At 45.1% G+C, this 22067-nt stretch overlaps 1 protein-coding gene across 1 annotated transcript in view; it reads left to right on the top strand.

Moving 5' to 3' along the window:
• SHOC2 (SHOC2 leucine rich repeat scaffold protein) overlaps nt 1-22067 on the top strand; it is a 63101-nt gene that overhangs the window by 9503 nt on the left and 31531 nt on the right. The window contains exon 2 of the mRNA XM_082764722.1: nt 14426-15364. Coding sequence (XP_082620848.1) covers nt 14662-15364 — 703 coding nt within the window. The 5' untranslated portion in view covers nt 14426-14661. The remainder of the gene's footprint in view (nt 1-14425; nt 15365-22067) is intronic.

Genomic DNA, 22067 nt, shown 5'->3' with positions numbered 1-22067 from the left:
ATGCTCAAAAAAAAAGTTTCTGTAATCTTCGTTGTAAATGAGTATCTTCTTTTGTGACACCCGAATGAGTTAAGGCAAGGTAAGGAGGTGTAAATTTGGAGCACAGAAGCTACTCATTTTAGCTGCTTGTCTGCATTCCCTCATCCCAGAGCAACGTGTTACACTGCCCCTCTTCGTATTGACCCAGAGTGTGTGTGTGTGCCCAGGCTTTCTGCAAGTAACTGGTGGGCAGGAGCCTTCAACCATCAAGTTCCTGGTTGGGAGCCTAGCTAGATGTATAAAGTCTTAAAACAGAAGTAGGGAGAGTGCGTACGGCAGAGTGTAAAATGAGTGCCCGGCCCTCTGCCTGCCTGTTGGGAGCCAGCTTGCTGTCAGAGCAACTTCAGGCAGTGGGGGGCGAGGTGGGTGACAGCCTGGGCTATCTGCTTCAGTTCTGATTTTTAAATTAAAGTCAGCGTCATAGAAAGTGTTTTATGAACGAGATGAGAGACTAAGGAACTTGTTAACAAGTTTACATTCTTGCAGTTGTTCTTTGATGGTTCGTCCATATGCACAGCAGGTGTGTGATCTGCTCGTTCCCTGCAAGCCATGCCGCTGTTCAGACACTGGGAGCACAGGGACAGAGTGTGGTTGGTGCTGGAAACGCTCCTTTTTGCCCAGGCTTTGACCACTTTTAATACGAGGTATACATTGATCCATTATAAAGATGACAATTCCACAACTCTAACATTTAGGATTCATCTGAATTCTGATTTTCCTTGCTGTCAAAGCTGTAAGCACTATGTAAGCACCATCAGTTCTGATACCAGTGGATCGAGGGGGACAGGATGGACGATCCTTTTTCTTCTGATGTGACCAGGGACACTTTGTATCCGAGAGCAGTGTTTGGCTCTGGTTGGTAACACACAGCTTCTCGCCCTGCCTAGTGCTTACGGGCTAATGGAAATAAAATACCCAACCTTGAAAAGTGACAAATTGAAATGAGTTTTTTTTTTTTTTTTTTTTGATACGTGCACTTAAACACGTGATCATAGGGCAGACTAATTCTCCGGTGCAAGGCATTTGATTCTTTTGAATCAAGCTTTCCATTTGCCTGGGAGGTTTGCTCTTCAGTATGAGGTGTTCTCGTATGCTGACGCTGGCGTAATGCTACCATTATATGCAAGCTATAAAACAAAAAGGAAGGGAGAAGAAAAGGATTATTTTGCAATGTGGTGGTTTGTGAAGCTTGCCAAATTCACTTGTGGATTGCTCCCTGATTTTTTTTTTTTTTTTTTTTTTCCTCTGATGACATGTAGTGATTCTTGAAGGAGTAATGTGCCTTTTATGCAAGTCTTTTAATATTGGGAAAAAAAATACCTAGAAATAATAAGTGATGAAATGAGAGCTCCTGACATTAATAGAGGCAAGAAAGAATATCTAACTCGAACAGATGGTGTTTTTTTTGGCTCCATTCAGATTTGTTCTTTTATCTCTTTTTAAAATTATTTATTTATTTATTTAAAATAAGATTTCAAAAGTTAAGCATGCTCATTGCAACTGTCTTGCTCTCTAGAAATGTCTGAAATATTCCCTTCACATTTAGGGGCGCAGGGCTGGACACGTCCCTTAAGCCAAGCAGCATTCTGGTGGTTCAGTGGCCGAAGAAGTGGAAGGGAACCCCAGGAGGTGCTGGGGAGATGGTGGGTTCTGGCTGTGCCTCCTGCTTCTTGTTTGTGTTCTAGTTTTCTGAAGAGGACCTCTTAGTTACTAGATTATTAGTTGTTAAATTTCAGTTAAAGTACAGATTTTAATGGCTGAAAAAAACACTTAACCAAGAGTGATCGTATTTTCTTACAAGTTTGCAACTTTATTTTTTTGAGTTAATTGTGGTGAACAGCTGCGCTTCCTACCATAGTTTCTCTAAATTTCTTTAGTGGAAAGATTTGATTGTCCTCTGCTGGGTTTGTGCTTGCTTTTTTTCTCCCTTTTTTTTTTTTTTTTTTTTTTTTTAAGTGTAGGGATATGTGCAAGTTTTTGATATTCTTGAAAATATCAAAATAAAAACACTGTGCCTTGTCTGAAATACGAAAACTTTACACTCTCAGTTTACTTTAGCACTACGGTAAATAACCTTATTTCACTGCTGATTGAGTTGCTCTTCAGTTCTGCACCTGCATTTGGGAGCTGCTTGTAAGTACAGGAATTTGAGGTCCCAAAAATAGTGATCATATGTAATTACTGTTTGCAATTACTTCTGATCCCAGAGGGGAAACCCAAAGAGTTGTTTCTTGCCATAGGGGCCTGTGAGGGCTCCAGTTTTACAGTACTCTGGATTGTGACAGTATTTAAAATGGTTTGTGACAGTTAAAACTGAATTCAGAGAGAGATCAAACTGTAATGAATCGGTGCTTAGATACTCGTTTCTCTTTTTGCTGACCTTATGCAGTGTGGCAGGTGAAGCAGACGTCGTCTTGCTTTTCTGCTCACTCCCAGGTATTGAAAACCTCACGTTCGTGGTGGTGTGTGCAGACACCCAACGTCTGAGGTGTGGTCACATGAAATCTGGAAGGGTTTTTTTCTCAAACAGCCCCCCTAACCTTTTAAGTTCAGTTTTAAAACACGTAGGCTTTTTGTTTTGTTTCTGCTGAGGTTATTTTACGGGATCTCTGTCTTGATCTGATTCACACAGAAAAATGTCATCTGCTCCGTGCTGGAAGGCGGTAAGTTCTGTTGCGTATTTAGAGATTTAGTTTTTGTGTGACATCCAAGCTTTTGTCTCTCTTAGCAGCTTCACGTGCTGGGTATGCGAGCATCAACATCACGTCCTGGCATGCAGGGCAGCAGAGCTTCGTAGCCATCCATGGAACTGGCCGGAGGGGAGCATCAGGGACTCCTCTTTTTGCAAGGAGAGGTGGCAGGGCTGTTGGGGCAACAAGTCTTCAAGCACTGAGCTTTTTTTTTTTTCTTAGACAAAAATACCACTTTGGAGCTGCATCCAGTTTGCTGGACACAGTAGTACAATGGCCAAAGAATGGAAGGGCGTGTGGGAAGTTTTCTGGTGGGCTCCTGCAGGGTTAAGCTGTGGCTGTAAGTAAAAGCGAAGCAGTCATCCCACTAAAGCACCTCGTGAAGATACCACGTTCTTCTGGGGGAGAGATTTAATTTAAGAGCTCTTGAATTAAAATCCAAGTTTTATTAATAAATGCTAGCGGTCGGAAAGAGATAATATTGTATGGGATTAAGTACGCTGAATGCAGCCTGCAGGAGTGAGCCTGGCTGTGGGGGGGATTGGCTGGCCTGGATTTAGTGGTAACGTTATGTGCTCTGTTAAGGCTGTGGGAGAAGAGAGAGCTGCAGCAGATTCCCCAGAGCTGATGTGAAGAGTTGAGGAGTTACAGACAGCCCCAGATGTGGCAAATAATTGAGGATGGGATTAAAACTCCCAGACCTGCTTCTGACTGCTGGTCCTCCCAGCCACAGGTCACGTTGAGCCCTAGAGAGGATCCCTCCAGCTGAAACGTCCCTCTTTGAAATGTTTTGGGGTTTGAACCTCATAGGACACTGATTTTAGTATAAGCTGATTTTAGGAATCTCTTCATCTAAAGGAAAGGAAAACACACTTAGAGCACTTACCTGCACTTCAGTACCGAGCCGATACTGAGAACTGCCAGAGCAGTTATATTACTTGTGGGCCATGTAAGAATTACAGAAGGCTTTGGGATGGTAGAATTTGTGTGACACGGGCAATGTTCAGCTCTTAGATGGCAGCTTCTCTTCCACCTTCCGCGTGAAGGGAGGCTGCCAGAGAATGGAAGAAGGGGAGAGAGAAAGGAGGAGCCGTGGGGGAGCGGAGCTGCCCCCGCTCGCACCACCTCGTGTCCAAGAGTCACAGGAGCTGGAGGCTGCCAGCGAGGAGGAGGATTCATCAGACACATGCTAATCCTCCAGCCTGCAGAGGAACAAAGGCTCGCTGTAGTCTGTCTGGCTCTTTCCTTGCGGCAAAGGGAGGGATGGAGAAAGGTTTGGGACGGCATGGGGCAGCCCCACACCGGGCCCTGGAGCTTTGCAGCCAGGCACCGCGTGCTGGGCTGGGGGCAGTGGCTGTCTGCCCCGGCAGGGACTGGCTCCCCTGCCTTCCCTGCCCTCTGCCACCCTTTGTGCCACGGCTGCTCTGGCTCTGTGCCACCCCTCGCTGCTCGCTGTCCCTACGGGCAGCCACACCGTGCCCAGGCCTCCAGCTCTGGCTTGGGGTAAATGCTGGCGGCTTCTCCTCTGCCTGTACCTGCCCTCACTCTCGCTCTGGTCCTTTGTGTTTTCCTTGGAAGTGTCTTTCTGTGCCTTTTTTCCCTCTGTTCCCGCTGTTTTAGAGAATGGTCCAGTGAAAAAGGAACAAATAGTGAGTATTTGTTAATGTTAGTTAATCAGCTTCACCGAAAACTTGTTTTTATATTTAGAGGTTCAGGTGTCCAGTGTTTTAGCTGCTTTGTCTCTCTGTGTAGGAGCTCTTTTGCACTTCTTTAGGCCCTCTCCTTGCATCCTCAGGGTGTTCATTTACAAACGTGGCATCCTGATTTTGAACACGTTGTTCTGGAGCATGTTGTCATAATAAAACTTGTTTGGTCCTTCCAGCAGGTTTGTGAGTCTCTCTACCTTTCTGAGTGCTTTCTGCGTATATCCACTACTTCTTGGGTTACCCTTGGGTTACCCTTCCCAGCTCGCAGTGCCTGGTGCAGCCCTGCAGTCCCTCCCATGTGGCCAGGTACTGAGCGAGGTGAGTATCTGCAGGCTGCTGTCACCGTCTGGGGAGGCACTGGCGTGCCTGAGCTGCTTGCTGTAAAGGTGGCATGTTTCTTAGTCATTTGTTTTATAACTCCTGAATGTTCACAGACAGCTCGGGTGGTTCCTTGCTGACTTACACGTGTGAATGACATCTGTTTTCTGTCTGAAACGAGGGACAATAAGCTGCAAGGCTGTCGTTCGTTAGAAATGGGCGCACAGGACACGTTTGGGCTGCTTTATTTTGCTGGGGTAGTGGTAGGACCTTCCTTGTAGCTCTAAGCTGGTCTGCTTTTTCATCAGTTTTTTAAATTTTCCATTATCTTATTTAATTTATCAGAAGGTAAAAGGCTTCTTATGGCATGGGATTTGTGTGCCGGTGTTTAATTCAGTTCACGTCTGAATTTTTTTTCCATGACTTTTCTCAGGTTATCGTTGCTGCTACTTTCTGCTTTTACAATATACAAACCTTTCAAGCATGCTGAAGACCGTATCATACCGTTGATTTTTGGCAAGCAGAAATCATGTTGTTCACTATTTCTAGTAAAAATGTCACTGAAGACCTTTCTTCTTTAAAAAAAAAAAAAAAAAAAAAAAGATGCCTCATCTGAACAGATTTTGAAGAATCTGCTTGGAAGGGATCACAGTGGTTTTCTTTTCTTTCGTCTTTTTTTTCTCATTCCCTGTGAAGGAAAACATCTTGTTCCTGTGAAGATACCCAATTTATCGTGTGTTTTCCAGAATTGTTAGCGTGTGACATCTTTTAATCGGGCTCCTACTTAGGCGCAGAATAGTGTTCAGCTCATTAGCTGCTGGATGTCTTGACCATCAGGACAAAAAAAAAAAAAAATGTTAGAATCTAAGTCTTGCAAAACTGCTTTTTTATTTTATTTTTATATCTGTAAAGACTGGTAATTTGGGCTGTCAGACTTTTGTTACACTCCTGTAAGCTGCTAGCTAACGTTTGAAAGAATTACACTGCAAGAGTGTCCTTTTCAAATAAGATTGTGTAAAGAAGAAAAAAAAAAGATATATAAAATCAGTGTGGAGTGACCTAAGATACCACTCTTTGACTGACTGACAGACTAAGTTAATTAGCATTTAATTAGCATTTATCAGTGAAATGTATGTATGCAGGCTGCTTCTATGGAGTAGCTGGCGTACAGGCGGTTCGTACTCTAACTTGTGTGTTGAGATTGTTAAAAATACATCCCCTGTTCTTGAAACAGCTCGTGGAAGCAGCTTCTTAACCCTACTCTTGTCATGCCTTCCTTAGGGCCTCTTCACTTACCACGAAGGAGCAGGAATGCCACCTGTGCGAGGATTACTGCCTCTGTTTTATATCTGGGCTCTACACGGAGCCCCTGAGCACTGCCGCCACCGGGGCTCTTCAGCCTCCTGTCCCCGCTCCTGCTCCGTGCTTCTTGATGTGCTCGTGCTCCAGGCTGGCTGTGTGTCAGCTCTGCCCCTCGGCACGGCCACCGTGACCCCGCGGGGAGCCCAGGAGAAGGTTTCTCAGCCGGGTAGGAAGGGCCTGTTCGGCCACGGTGCGTTTGACTTGCTCTGTGGGAATGCCGTATATCAAAAGAAGTCGGCGTGTAGGAGGTGAGGAGGTGAAACAGGCTCGGGGTGCATGAAATATTCAGGTCTGTGTTGCCAGAGGAATTCCTCGCAGTTTTCTTATGAGAGGTTTCAAAGTGGCCAGAAGTGAATGTGACAAAATCTGGCACGGCACAAGGCAGCTTCTTCACAGTCTGCAGGTCACTGGTGTGAAGCAAGAGTACGTGGTGGGTGTCATGAAAGCACGGTAGGATTATGTGCAACACGAACAAAGCAGCGTGCTATTAACTGCTTTGTCATAAACACCTGGACTAAATAACTTGTCTTACCTTTTCCCTATCTTCTTGGCCCTCAAAAAAAGAAAAAAAGAAAACAAACAAAAAAACCACTACCAACAACAAATGGGAAAAAACAACAAACAGACACCTTCCCCTCCAAGAGTAAACTTCAGTTTTGAGGAGTGAAGTCTAAAATGGTTCAATGTGGTTACCAGAGCCTTCACCACAGCGTGCTGGCTGTGCCTGGCTACACGCAGCGCTCCCTCAATCACCTGAAATGCCCATGGATTTGCTTAAATAATATTTGACTGCTTTATGCCGTGTAGCTTTAATTCTGTTTCGCTCTTGGGGGAAAACATCTGAAAGCTTTGAGAAAGCCTTGGGAGCAATTTTATTCCGCGGCACCTTATCGCGGTGTGTAATGAGCCTGCGTTTGTGTGGCGCTGCTAATTTATGAGGTTCCCCAAGGTGTTTCCAGGCTGCCTCCCTCTCCCCAGCCGAGGCCAGGCACCATTTCACGCAGCACTGCAGGATGCCGGGCTGGTCTTTGGGACGGGGAAGCTGCTCGACCGCGTGCAGCCAGGTAAGGAAGGGCAGGATGGGGCTGATACAGCACCCCAAGGCAGGGGGAGTTGTGCGGGCACAACGCGCTCGGTGTTGGAGATGCACGCAGCAGATGCTAACGAGAACTTGGCTGGAGAGCACCCAGGGAACGCGGCAGCTCTCGCTGGCAATTCCTGGTCCTGCGTCTGAATGAGGATGCTTGGAAGGCAGAAGTGCTCCGTCACGGCACGCGCAGGCAAATGTGTGCTGGAAAACGAGAGCAGAGGTAGAAATTGCTTTCAGAGGTGCAGCAGCTGCTTTGCCCTCTCTTTCTGTATGCTCACTTGGCCTGAGCCAGTTTGCTTTGACCAGGTACGTCGTGTGTGTCTGAGGTGGTCAGATAACAAAAGCAAACAAAGCCCAGCACTGTAAAAATCCCTGGTTAAGCAGTAACGGCGGAAGACGTGCAGGCTTTTGTACCTTCCTTATTCTTCATTCAGCGTATTCTGAATTTGTGAAGTTTTGCTTCCCCGTATTAAATACATAACGTAAACTTCTTGAAAAACGTCCTCCTGGAGGAAACAACTCCAGCTCATCCTTGTGCAGTTTTCAAAGAAATTTTATTTAATTTAGTAGCAATGAAGGGGAAATGTACGCTTAAATAGGAGCAAATCTGATTCCGATTGTGGTCATTATCTCTTCGTATGAAGAATGCCAGTCTTTTCAAAGAGATTTATTTTTTAAGAGGAGCTTAGCTGCAAGATATGCTAACGACTTTGAAAACTGAGGCGATTTATAATTGGAAGCTTGTGGGTAAATACGTGTTTTTTTGGTCTTCACCAGACATTGTGTATCTTCCAGACTCACGGACGTTGGTTGGAAAGTAAATCTTCCTGCATATGTCCATTTCTGTCCTTTAGTTATATTTAAACTAGGTGCTCAAGGAAACCAACCCAGACTCGTCTCTTTTCCCTTAATTGAAGATCAAGAACTGCAAATAATCTGAGCTAGGGAAAACGTTACCAGGGGCCAGGCTCTGCGCAGCGAGGAGCTGCCATATGTAGGCACTGTGGCTTTGGCTCTTGGTGCTCTGTGTGCCAGCAGGCACCGTTCCTTTTCATCTTCAGAATTATGTTAAAAGTGCCTTTTAAGTTGCTTTTCAGATAGGCTGTTTTCCTAGCAGGGTAACCCTCTGCAAAGGGATCTTGTGACTTGCAGTCACTAATTATGGTCAGAAAACGCAGGCACTGAGAGTCATCCAGCACTGAACTCTGCAAAATGGTCGTAATTATTACATAAAAGCCTGGTGAAGAAGATGAGCAAACTTTCTGGATTGCATTCAGAGCCGAAATGAGGAGAAGTGCTACGATAACCGATAATTTTGCTTTGTCTTTGGGCAATTGTGCTGCTGGTAGAGACTTGGGTAGGATGCTACCGAGAGAAATGTTTGTGGCTGGGATTTAGCGTGCGACTTGTCCCTCTATCTGTAAGCAAAAAGAGGAGAGCACCTCTTACTCCGTTGTTGCTTTGTGTGTTTACTTTCTCTCCCGCCCATCCTTCTTGTTTTGTCTCCTGCTTGGTTGCTTTGTGCCGAGATGTTGCTTCTGTTGCTCAGAGGAGATGACGGATAAAAGAAAAAATACTTCTTGAATTTCATTCATTCCGTTTTTTTCTTGGATTTCCCTAGAGCCGTGTCCGTTCTGGATAACCCGTTTTTAGGCATTTCTAGTTACCAGGACCTATATGAAGGTGAGGAAACTTGCTTTGCTGAGCAGGTTAGGATTTTCAAATTTCACGTGTTAGGAGGGATGGGGTCGGGCTGCCGGCCGATACCACGAGTTCCCGTGGAAGCAGAGAGATGCAGCCCGAGAGGTGCGTGTTGGGGGACCACACATGCAGAAACTCCCTCGTCCCAGCTGGAAATAGGCTGCCTTGGGGACTTAGCAAGATTCTTTGTACTCGCTCTGTTTCTAGAGACACATGAAGTGGTGTAACTTGGCCAAGAGCTGGGCTTGGTTTCCTTTCTGTAAAGGAGAAAAAGAGCAAATGCTTCATAAAGATAATGTTGGAGCATACAGCATGAATCACAGCACTATACACTTGTTTGTATTTGCTAGATGTGCTCAAAGGCAGGGCACAAAAGATTATTTTTACTACCCAGGAACTTAGGGTGTAGGTGCCTCTGCCTGCTGGCATGTGACCGTGCGTCGTGGTGGATCTGGACTTTGGTGTGTGACATTGCAGCACAATGCAGAACCCGCAGAGAGCAGGGGATGAAAGATGGATTCAAAAGCTTTGTAGGGGACGGTGACACCTGTGTGCCTGTGTCTCTGCTGCAGAATCGAGTGCAGTGTAGGCATCTGGAAAGGGATGTCCCGGAGGTCGTGCCTGGTTCCTGAAGTTCAAGGTGCTCAGCGTCCAAACGCCTCGTGAAGCTGACTTGCTCATAGTGGCACAAGCTGTAAATGCACATGGATCTGTAATTATATGCTTATAGCTACAAATTTGTCTCCAGATTGAAGAAACCACAGCTAAAACATGAGCAAGCCTTCAAAAAATGGCCCGGTTGCTGGCCCTGCCCTGTTGTGAAGGCTGTGCAGTCACTCCCTGCACCTCCTGGCTGTGTTAGGACGCCAGATCAGGTCGTGCTCGGCCTTTCTGCAGCTAGCAGGCAGCGTGGTCCTGGCTGTGGTCCTCCGGCAGATGAAGATATCCGAAAGGGCTTAGCGGGCTGTCAGGCTCCGTGCCCGCTCGCTTACCCAGCCCCGCAGCACGCAGGCTGCCCCCTCCGTGCGGGAGGGGATTAGGGGGGAGCGGGGCCACGGGCAGATGCACTGAAATCAGGCGAGACGGGCGGGCAGGCTGCAAGCTACCATCTGCTGGCTGCACATCTAGGGGACCGAGATGAATTTAGTGGCCTGCCTTCCCGACAGAGCCATCCAGTTGGCATGGACCCCGTGGCAGCCTTACACTGCCGCTCGGAGCTGAAGGGAGATTTCTGCCCAAAGAAGGAAAACACCAAGTGCATGGCCGGCGTGTCCCGGGAGCCTTCCTTTTGTCAGCTGGATCCTGGCTACCTCTGTGATCTCTGGCTACGTGATGGCTAGCCGGTCCCTGCTGTCGGCCAGCCTCAGGGTGAGGGTTGTGCTCGAAGGAGCAACGCGACCGCCCGCCGGCTGAGTCAGCGCTCTGCTGCCGGCAGCAGGAGCTCAGCTGCGCTCACACAGCTCAACGCTGCGGGTCAGATGGCTGAAGCTAGGAAATCGTAGGAGAGAAGTTGCTTCGCTTGCAAGCGGCTGCTCGGCTTCGGCTTTTGGGGTTTAGAAATGAAAGTAGTGACCGGCGCTTTTTGCAGATGTGGTGTTGAGAAGGGAAGGTCTCTGGCTGAACTTGAAGTTTCAGCCATTGCTCATTCGTGTGCTGGTGTTTTTGAGATATCCCCCGCTATCTTAAGTAAAAGGCAAGCATTTTTAAGAAGTAACTTTCTCAGACTTGTTTGTGTGTGCGCCCAGGTGTTGCTGCCATTCCTAGACAGCATTTGAGCTCTGCCTTGCTGCTGAAAGCCACTCAGGTCTGACCAAGAGTTTCCTCGATCAGAGTTGCTGCCTCAAAACACTTATTTTTATATTATTATTATCATTACTGTGTAGGGGAATCACTGTTTGCTCACTCTGGAGTGTCAGTGTGAGCTGATTCCTTATTTCTGTGACGTGGTTCATGCTCAGTGATCCTCACCCGTGATTTGGGTTGGAAAGCCCGAGCCGTGCTGTGTGAGCCGTGCTGTGTGCCTCTGGGTCAAGTCTAGTACAACTGGAGTAAGGAGAAAAATCATCCCTATCCCCTAAGATAAAACTATACATATAATAGAAAGTTTCAGTTTAAACGCAGGCCTTTAGGCCTCTTGCTACATTATAAAATAACTAAAAACGTATTTGATTTGGGCGTAATGTATTAGGCTTTAGTGACTAGAATGCCTTAATTTTTTATTATTCTGGGTACGTGATGTACCTGTGATTTGAAGCACCTGTTTTGTTTGCTGAAACACGTAACGGGGAGCAGCAGTGTTCAAGGGGCACTGCACAGTGGCCCTTCTGTAAGGCGATGTGCTGTGAGTGCTGTATCTCAGCACCGTATTTTATTAGATAATGACCTGCAAGCACCAGTATTCGTTTACCCAGTCTCAGGTCATTAGTGTAGTAGTATTCCTGGAATTACAAACATTGCTGTTCTTACGTTACTGTGTTATTTTATAAAGCTCTTACTGCACGTATGATTTGGGTTCTGGTCCTCAAAGAAGCTGAAATCTCTTTCCAATGCCTTGTGTACTTCACTGAGGTTCCCAATGTGCGTGAGGTGGATGTGGTACCCTGCCAGGCGGCTAAGGAAGATGGTACAGCTTGGGCTGAAATTGTTTCCGAAGCTTTGTCAGAACAGCCCAGGTGTATTGACCTGCTTGCCAGACGTAAGGAAGAGCAAATGAAAATTCTGATGCTGGTTATTTATAACTATTTACACGTATTTTTATATATATATATATTTGAAACAGGCAAGGGGTTATATTCCTTACCTTCTCCAAAAATTGTATTTTCCTTCATACGCTGCACCAAGCAGGAGCCTTGCTCCATTTTCCAAGATGTCCAGCACACAGTTAAATGTCTTTATGTCAATTAATATTGCCAGGAAGTCAGCTTGAACAGCGTTGGAAAATGGAAGTAGTTGGCAGAACTGGCTAATTTCACTGAATTTCCTTTTGCTAAAAATATCTCTAAAAGAAGCTCTCCTTTTGAAATACAATGAGTGCTTGTTGGGCTCTAGCGTAGAATTGATGGTGACTCTTGTCCTTTAATGAAAAGGGCTTGAAAAATGTGAATAACCTTTTGAGAAATATTCGGCTTCCTCTGTGCTATGCGCAGTGATGCTCGTGTCCCTCAGAAGTTTGGGTGTCTGCTGGGCTGTATCTGTGAGTAACCCTGTTAGCCGGGGCGATCTGCAGCAGCAGTGACATTTCTGTCGAGGTGCTTAGGTGAGGCCGAGCATCTCGTTGTGTGCGTGCTGGCTGCATGGAGCAGGGTTGCTGGGTCAAGCTTTGGGACAGCCGGACTGCAGAATTCCTCAACGGAGGCTTTTTGCTTTCCTTCCTAGAAGCATCGCTGCAGTCGCTGCATGGACTAGGTTTAGAAACAGAGTCTAAACCTTCCCAGACTATTTTGAGTGTGTTTTGTGGTCTCAGGCAGTAATTAAAATCCCCAGGACAGGGAGACGAGACAGGTGCAGTGCATTTAATCGCCAGCCTGTTGTCATGGTGGACAAGGTGTGTGTTTTGAAGGCCTGCTGCCCTCCTGAGCTCTGCTCTTGTTTCGGTGCATTAGACACCTACCTCTGCCTGCTGCTTGCTTGCAAGCTGGCTGCCTCTAACATCCTGAACTTTGAGGAAAGGTTGAAATACCTGGTAGCGACACTTCTGTATTGATCTGATTTTAATCCTCATTTTTTAATTTTTACCCTTTTGTATAGGCAAAAATGTATTTTTTTTGTCCCTCGGAGTCAAATGAAATGCTAAATTGGCATGGTGTAACGGGGAGCACCTCCCACCTGCTTCGTTTTTTCAGACTGCAAGTCATCGCTGGTGAAGACAGTGAGATGCACGCAGCTTGCTTGGAGGATTTGCCCTCCTGAGCTCCTTTCACCAGCACTGGTCTCCCACTGGCTTTCCTCTCGGAGTCTCCTTCAAAACCTGCTTCTGCAGTGCCTATAAGGCATTAACCGAGTCCCTCTTGTCAAGGCTTAAATTTGACTAAATTGAAATCTTGTAAGAGCAGCAGCCTTTTTTTGTAGGGGGTGAGGGGGCACTTTGGGGTCTGGCTATGTGATAAAAATCTCAGTATTACCAGGACTTAGAACCTGGCAGTGTTAGTACTGGGCTCTGCTTGCCACCTTTAGTGCTGAAAACCAGCTGACAGACACTTGAGGCTCTTACCCTTCAGTCAGCTGCGTTTTTGCATGTGGAGTCATTGCATTTCCTACTGCGGGAGGTTTGCAAGCGTGTAGATGACACGGTGCTGAGAGCAGGTCCTAAAACAGAACGTGGCGAGGCTGGTAAGCTGGAGATTAGGGCAGGTTAATGGATGGTGTAAAAGCTGGGTGTAAAATCTTCATCCTGCAATAAGGAACTAGCTTGTGCTGCTTTGGAAATCTCCGGTGGTGCAAACGTCAAAATTAAAAGCTGCTGCTCTCAAGCTGCCCAAGTCCTTTACTTGGTTGTGAGCTGTGCTAGTAAACAGCCAGATTTGCTGCAGAGGTGAAATGTCTTGCCCTCCTTACCCTGTCCCCAAATAGATTGTTTTTTATTGGGTTTGTTTTTATGTGAATGAGCACAGTGAGCAAAGCCTGCTGGTGTGTTCTTTGAACGCATGTTTATACTTGAAAGTAAGCAAACACAGTGTAACCGTGCAATTAAAAATAGCTGCTGAAGCTCTGCTACAAGTTTCTTGTAGTTCTAGTTCTTGATGATGGTTCAAGCATGCAAAATATTACTTAATGGATTTTGATTAGCAGCTGTATGAACTGGTGCAGAAGGTGGAATGCCATGAAGGAGAGGGTTCCTGCGTGATGATTTTGTGAAGGTGTAAAAGGGGCTCTGTAGGTTTCAGACACTTGTTTCATTATTAGGCTGCATTGTATTCACTTGGGGGGGGAAGTCAAGATGTTTTTCAGAGACGTTATATCCTATGTTTATGAAAAACTCCTTCCTAATTTTGCTTGTCTGGAAGCGTAATGTGCTACATTCCTTCAGAGCTTTCAGCTGACTTCTCAAATGGCTTATTCTCTAATGAACTTCTTCAGATAGTTCAAAATCTTTCCGTTCGTGTCCTCGAGGTGCATGAGCCTGGTGACAGCGTGCTGTTCCTGTGGTCCAGGACGGGTCGGGAGGGAGATCTCCCAGTGAGTGGAGGGAATATTTGTGTTGGTGACCAGGTCTAGCTGTGACATCAGGTGGCAGCTCGTGACTCCAATGGAGCACTGAAGGCAGTGTTGTTCTTAAGGGCTGTACTTTGCTTTCCTCGTGTGTGCTAATTACCATAGCTCTTCTACTACAGTGGATCTTCTGAGCAGCAGGTGTAGTATTTTGTGGTAACACCGGGTTTTTTGTTGGCGTTTGAAGAGAAGGACAAATCATTAACCTGAGCGAGTGAGTGCTGGCTGGAAGTAGAAACATTCACGGTTTAACTGGAAGGGAGGTTTTGTATTTACACTAACTTTGGCTTCTTTTCTCTCCTGTGTTACAGAAATACTAATACGGAGTGCTTGACCTTCTAATCCCTAACAGCTGAATCTCCTGAGACCAGGATTAGGACAGAGTGCCTTCAGAACCAATATGTAGCAAATGGGTATCGCACCTCCGAAGCTCCTCCCTTGGTTCAGCACGTGCGTGTTGTAAGGATCCTCGTAGCCTCAGCAGTGAGTCGTTCTTGTTGACTTCAGAAACGGATTTCATGTGGTGCTTGCTGAACACTGAGTCACCATGAGTAGTAACCTGGGAAAAGAAAAGGACTGTAAAGAGAAGGATCCAAAAGTCCCGTCGTCAAAAGAAAGGGAGAAGGAGGCCAAAGCCTCCGGAGGATTTGGGAAAGACAGCAAAGAGAAGGAGCCTAAGACCAAAGGGAAAGATGCCAAAGACGGAAAGAAGGACTCCAGTAGCACGCAGCCTGGGGTAGCTTTTTCAGTGGACAATACGATAAAAAGACCTAACCCAGCCACAGGTACCCGCAAAAAATCCAGCAACGCTGAAGTGATCAAAGAGCTAAATAAATGCCGGGAAGAGAATTCGATGCGCTTGGACTTGTCCAAGAGGTCTATACACATGCTTCCATCCGCTGTCAAAGAGTTAACGCAGTTAACAGAACTTTATTTATACAGTAACAAACTGCAGTCTCTACCAGCAGAGGTGGGCTGTCTGGTGAACCTGATGACACTGGCCCTGAGTGAAAACTCACTCACCAGCCTGCCCGACTCTCTGGATAACTTGAAGAAGCTGCGCATGCTTGACCTGCGGCACAACAAGCTGCGAGAGATCCCGGCGGTGGTGTACAGGCTGAGCTCTCTCGCCACTCTTTACCTACGCTTTAATCGTATAACTACTGTGGAAAAGGATATCAAAAACTTGTCAAAGCTCACCATGCTTAGCATACGAGAGAACAAAATCAAGCAACTACCTGCTGAAATTGGTAAGCGATGGCACTGATTAAGGGCTTAATTCAATGCTTGAGTTAATTTTTGCAATTCAGTTCTGTATACATAAGCTGCCACTTGTTGGGGTGCTCTGCCACTTCTAAAATGTGCATACAATTATGGTCTTGGTCATATTGTAGCAGTCTTAGCTTATACAGAGAGTAACCAATACCCTAGATGTATATTTTTAAACAAAACAACACCCTTTTTTCTTCTTAATCCATCTTAAAACCAGCTATATCTTGTTTTCATCTTTGCCTTGTGCTTTCACATATTGTGTCTTTGGAGCCCAGATGGTTTAAAAGAAAAAGAAAAGATACAGGGGCACGTCTTATTTTCGGATTTCTTTATAAATCATTTACGATCTGTTGCAAGTTACAAACACATCATGGGCATGTTAGGGAGAGGTATGACCACAGCAGTAGAAGGTGGACAAGGTAGCTACATGCTATTAACATGAGCAAGTTGCTGGATGCCCTAACAGCTGATAATGCAGGTTAATGATTCGTGAGAGCCTCTACCTTTTCTCGGTCATGAATATATTAATACGTGGAATCTCAGTATAAAGTGACCAAATGTTGCGTGCACGGTTGATGATTCTTATGACTTTTTAATGAGGAATATTTGTTTTTCCAAGCGTTGTTGCAAAAGTTTGAAAGATGGTTATGTGAAATGATATAAAAATGGCTTATTGATTTGGAATAGTTTATTACAAAAAGAGCAGTGGATTGGCTGTATATCAGTAACTCCTGAGTTGTTCCCAGTAGGTTGAGATTCGTGGAAAACATCTCTTCCTCAGACTGATCTCAAGCAGTGCTTCAGTAACGTATGTGTTTCATAAAAGGGAGTGTATCATAAGCTTTTTCTCTAGGTAGCTTCAGTTTATAAAACACAAGCGCAGTTTAGTGCTGTTAGGTGGAGGGGGAACAGAAACTTCTTCATGCATTGGAGAGAGTTGAAACAGTTCCTGAAAGTGTGGGGAAAATCTTGTAGCAGACCCTTACTCCTTGTAACACCGAGTAAGCATTCCTACGCCCTGTGTTCATAAATGGCTGTGGCACTTCTCCCTGTCACTACACTTGTGCATGGGCTCAGTTAAGCACTACTGAAGTTGTCCCGATGTTCCCTAATTTTGCAGAGTTTGGGAAATGCTCATTTGGATCCCAAACTGATCTCTTCTAAGCCAGCAGTGTTTGCCTCCTTCTGCGTAAGGTAACGTGTGCTGGATAGCAAGAACTGCTGGGCACTTCTTACGTGCTGATGTGCAGACGGCTTCTGCTTCTTCAGGGAGTGAAGAAATGTGGTGAAGCTGTCTGCCGGTGGTGTCAGTCTTTGGCTCCCCGCAGGTGCTGTTGGAGTGGATTGTGCTAGAGCCACAGAAACTCATTTTTGCTGGGCAGAAATGGAACAGCGAATACGGTACATTTTCTGATAAAATGATTTTTCAGTTGGCAGCTAACATCTTAGCAGTCCTGGGAATTTCCCCTGGGAGAGCTGAGGAATAATAATTTGGATCTATTATTTGACACTTTGGTTTCAACCTAACAGCCCGGGTCTTTCTCAAATCCAGGAGCCATACTGCAGTGTGCTGCGTGCTGCTGCAGACGTCAAAGAAATTGTGACCGATTCAGTTGCCTAGGTTATGTTGTGCCTTTGTCAGTACTTTACCTGTGCCTGTTCTGTGGCTGTTATTAAATACAACCCAGCAAAGAGTCAGCCTCTGAAGTTCATCTGGGGATAGTTCTGCATAAATTTAAATTAATCATAGTCTGTGAAGAAAAGGCTTTCTTGCGATGTTGCATTCCAGTGTTTGGTGTTGCCCTTTCCAAACCTTTAGTAGGTGTGTTTGATACTGCAGATATTGCTGCTGGTGGAGCTGCTTTGCTTCTTGCTGTTTTGTTTGTGCAATCTCATAGTTAGGTTTCCACTAAAATCCATGGTTTCTCTACATACAGGTGCTCAAAGTAGACTTGAAAGAGATCATGTGTAACAGCTGCATGGAGAAAATTAGTTACTTCTTTTATTTGCTTTTTTTTTTTTGTCTTGATAGCGTCCTGGCAGAGGTCTCGGTTCTTTATCAAGCTCCAGCTTGAGAACACGAACTACTTTACTTCTCTCTGTGTATCCAGAAGTTTGTCGTGCCCGTGTTTGCATTGTGGTAATGGTTATATTCCTTTCGTGGGTCAGCACCTCACCGTGGAAGGCATTTTAGAAGCACAAGTGCAAGAAGACTCACTCCAATGAAGAATTTTGAAGGGCTATCACCACGTTTAACTGCAGACTTAATCCAAAGCCCATCTCTCTGACTAGGTTGCCTGTAATTGAATCATTGTAAAAATTAGTTTAAAGGATTTTGAAATTTAAGAAACACAGAATTATAACTGTCAAAACACACACAACAGCTATTTGAAAATCTTTTTTCCTCAAGTAGTGAAAACAGACAAGGCAGTTTCACTTCTGTAATTGATTTCTGTGCGCTGACTTTCACGTCTCTTTGTTTTGGTACAAAGATGAAATGTTTGAGTTGGACACAGCTGAGAAATGAAACTGCTAAGAAATGTATCTCTTACTTTCCAGTGGAATTTCTCTGTTTCTGTAAACACTTGTTAGTTCTCTACATTTTGCATGCACGCTTCAAAAAATGCTAGTCTTTTTAAGCCCTGATGATCTTAATTGGTACATTTGTAATGCGGTTCCCAAATATTACGTGCAAAGCTGAACTTAATGGTAAACATTCTTGTATTATCGACTTGTAAATAACGCAGAAATTTTTGGTGCTGCAAAGCAGGAAGTAAAATGAGGCCATTATCTTTTATAAAGCAATATCACGCGGAACATTTCAAATTCTTTTTAAAAATACCCCATTGTTCTGAGGCCCAGGGCTCACATATCTGATGGTGAGCTAGTGTGCTTATGTGTAGGTCTAAAAATTCACAGATTATGTAACCTGCTGACTTGTCCAGCAAGGAAGAGTCTGGCAGCGCTTGGCTGCAGCCTGCTCGTGTAGCTACCCTGGTATGCAAGCATGCGAAGAATCCTTGGGTTACGTTTGCTGGTAGACATGCTAACTAAAAACGTTGTCCTGCACAAAAAAAAAAATGCAAACCCCAGGCCTGAGGCGTGGGATGTTGCTGCTGTCCCATAGCAAGAAGTCCCTACACAGAGCTGGGGCTGACTGTGAAGTCCGACCCCATGCTAAGGAGTTCTGGTGGCTGTTGTTACCGCTGGCCACATGATATCAGTCCTGTGTAGTTATAAAAGGCTTTCCAGCTTCTGGGGCTTGCTGCTTTTAATGAAAGGATCACCCGATCTTTGCAAGCAGCCACCCCATTTAATTACTTTTCTAGGAATCTTTAGTCTCCAGCCTTATTAAATACAATTTGTTCTCCTCCTGCTCTCAGTGAAAGAAATTGAAAGTGGGGTCTGGAGCCTTAATGCTCTGATGGTTGAGCCCTTTCTGCCAACAGCCAGTAAGTCTGTCACCAGCTGCTTTCTGTGCTCCTGGGTTTAGATGCAGCACTTTCCCTCTGTTGCTAATATTTGCTCCCCCGTTGTATTTGCAGACAGCAGTCGTATCTTCTCCCAGCTGTTACTCAGATTTCAGTTTCAAGTCTTGCGGAACATCTCCATCCCTTCTGTCACCCCGCTACCCATTTTCTCGATTTCTCTCATTTTGAATGGAGAGCATGCTTGGTTAGTTGGGATTTGTGGGATGTAGGGAGAAGCCCCTTGCTTTCTGACTAGCCTTTACTGAAGACACAGCAAGAGTGGTCACAAGGCGGATGCATCTTGACTTCTACCAGTTGCTACCCGAGTTTCCAGGTTATTTTCTACACGCTGCTACATCAGGCATCTCGCCAGAGTCTTGGAGGACTGGACAAAATAAGAGGATCTGCCGTACTTTTGTAGAAAGCTGTGTCCAGTTTCATGCCTTTTGTTAACATCTCTTGCTAAATCTGGTGCTCTGTGTAGTGTTCAGATGCCCTTTCAGAATCTCCCTTTGGTTTTTCTCCTTCCTTAAATTTGGAATTGGTTTTCAGTCCTGTGGCAACATTCCTTGTTTGATCGATGACTTGTCAAAGCTGGGCTACTGGTTATGCGATTTCAAAGTAAGTTTGTAGAACTGCCTACCTCAACCATCCACTGCTGGCTGTGCAAGTGCTAATATTAGCAATAGGTGCCTGTCGGGGAACCTGAAACTGAAACATTTCTGAAGAGACTGAGCAAAGGTAAAATATCGGACAGAATGTCGTTGGCAAAACCTGTCGTTCGTGAGATTTTATGAGAAAAATGCTGTAAAACAGCTGAGCTGTTGCTGCATGGATTGCCTTGAAGAGACTCCAGAGGAGATGAACCTTCCTGCGTCCAGGAAGCGCTCTGATACCTGTTCGGTTCTGCTTCGGGCTTTAAAGCGTCTTAAGTAGCTAAACAACACAAACCTGGATGAGGTGACTGCAGTGGGGGAAGAGTTGCTTTGCATTTAAAGTTTTTACAAGAAAGAGGAAGTGTTATTATCTGTAGTTAGTAAACAGATGTGTGTGTTTCTGGTCTCTTTTTCCCCCCAGAATGCAGTACATCGTGGTCCCGTGCCTCCAGTTGCTTTGTTATGGGCAGGTAGGATGATGACAGTAAGCTTTTGAGTCTTTCCAATATTCAGATCTCCTAACTTTGAATAACAGCTTACTGAACTCACCGAGTAAACAAAAACAAAATGGGGAGAATATTCTCTGTACTTTGGAAAAAGATTTTTAGTAACTCAGCAAATTCAGGTGCTAAGTAGGTAGCAAGTCATTGCTGCCAGTCTTTTATTGGACTTCTCCTAAGTTTTCCAGCAACATATATATTGTTTCTACATTTTTAATGCAACTGAAATGATTTTGATAGGCTGCATAGGAAGCTGAAATCCTGAAATGTGGTGTTTTATTTTCAAATATAAATAGATCTGTTTGAATAACATCTAAAAATCCATAAAAATACATTTAACCAAAAACATATTCAGAGGGTGTTTTTAATCAATTCTTTCTTGAATGTTTAGCTAAAAGATCTGTTCAAGAGTGGCTGAATTAGGGAGAGTTTTCGTGAAATGGCTGTGCTGATGTGCACCAACTTCATGATGCTGAAAAGGGCAGTAACCCCTCCTGTCTTCCCAGCAGCTCAGTCCTTCTGCCTCGTGCATCTGAGTTGTTCCTTGATGAGCTGATTTTTCTCACTGAACTGACAGGATATGATTTTGCTACTTTTGTTTTCTATTATGTTAGTTGAGTTCAACCAAATTTCAGATGAAACAGGACCTGGAGTAAGAGGAGCAGTGGGACAGCACGGACAGCATCAGGGAGAGCAGGACCGCTGCTTCTCGCAGTGCTGAGCTGTTAAATCAGCTTGGCTCGCTGCAGCTCACTTGTGAAATCTCACAGGTAGCATTGCTAATGTTGTATAAAAGCACATGAAATGCATTGCAAATTGAGGAAAGATAAGTTACCCTCTACAGAGCCATCGAAAATGCGTCACTTTATAATTTCAGAGTCTTTCTTCCTTTTTCTTGCCCACCTTCCATCTCATGTTCTACAAAATCCTGTGTGACATGGGTGTCCCGGTAGCATCAGCTTAGCCCCACCATCCTAAAGCATCATTTTATTTATTTATTCATTGGAATAATGGTGAGGATTTATGTATGCAAATTTCATGATGGCAAAGCTGCTCTTCATTGCTCTGTGTACCTGTTTTCTCTTGTACGTGCATCTTGCCCAATATCCTGCTTCTGACTGTGGCCCTAGACAAATACACTTGTCCTGCCTTTATGCAGATGTATACAAGGCTGAACCTGAATCCTTTCCCAGATCCCAGCTATTTTCATATCGGGGATTTCCTGAGTCCAGCACAGACTTTCTATTTAAGATTTCTCAGTAGACTCCTCTTCCAAGGACCACTTTTCTCCCTTAAAGTTTTATAAACTCTGCTCATCTTTGGCAAGGTCCACAGGTTTGCTTTGAGTGCAGCTTTTGATGGCTTCATTTAACGAGCTGCAGTTCCCACGTTCTGAGATGGTCAGCAGTCATCCTGATCTCTGTGCCATTCCCAATTTGGATGTCGTTCCCCCAAGTTTTGCTTCTGAACACAGATGGGTTGTTTGAAGCCCATCATTTAATACACTAAGCTAGATACATTTTTCTCTTGGTCTCCCATCTGCATTGCTTTAAGGTATATAGGGGAATTTAATTGGTCATTTTGTTGCTCAGTCATTTAGACTTGAAGTTCTTCGGCAGGGTTTCACTCTACGCTTGTCCTTATGGCCATGAATAATTTAGTTTCAATCAGGAGGCTGCTGCTGCTCAGCCCTCGATGGAAAGCTCGTTGTTGTGCACTCGCTGAATGTGTTCACATTGCAAGTGTGAACGCAGAACTGACCTGCTCGCCTGGCTGTTGAGTCTCTGGTGGCATCCACGGACAAAAATGTTAATGGGAAGGGCTCCATGTGGCAGCTTTGCCAAAACAATCTCTGAGGATAACGTGGGAATGAACGCGCAAGGTGGACTCTGGCTTCATCACCATATCTGGGAAATTGTCCGTTCCTCCGAGATCAAAAAGTTGAAGATGAGAATGGAAGAATGCAAACGCTACGGTGAGTCAGACGGGGAGCATGAGGAGGAGGAAAACCAGAGGAACTCTTCTGGGTTGAGGCCAAGCAAGTGCTTCGATTTG

The sequence above is a fragment of the Aythya marila genome (assembly GCF_965140915.1).
Source record: "Aythya marila genome assembly, chromosome: 7".
In the NCBI taxonomy this organism is placed as follows: Eukaryota; Metazoa; Chordata; class Aves; order Anseriformes; family Anatidae; genus Aythya; species Aythya marila.
The sequence above is the reverse complement of the archived record's forward strand: the minus strand, read 5'-3'. Positions and strand labels throughout refer to the sequence as shown.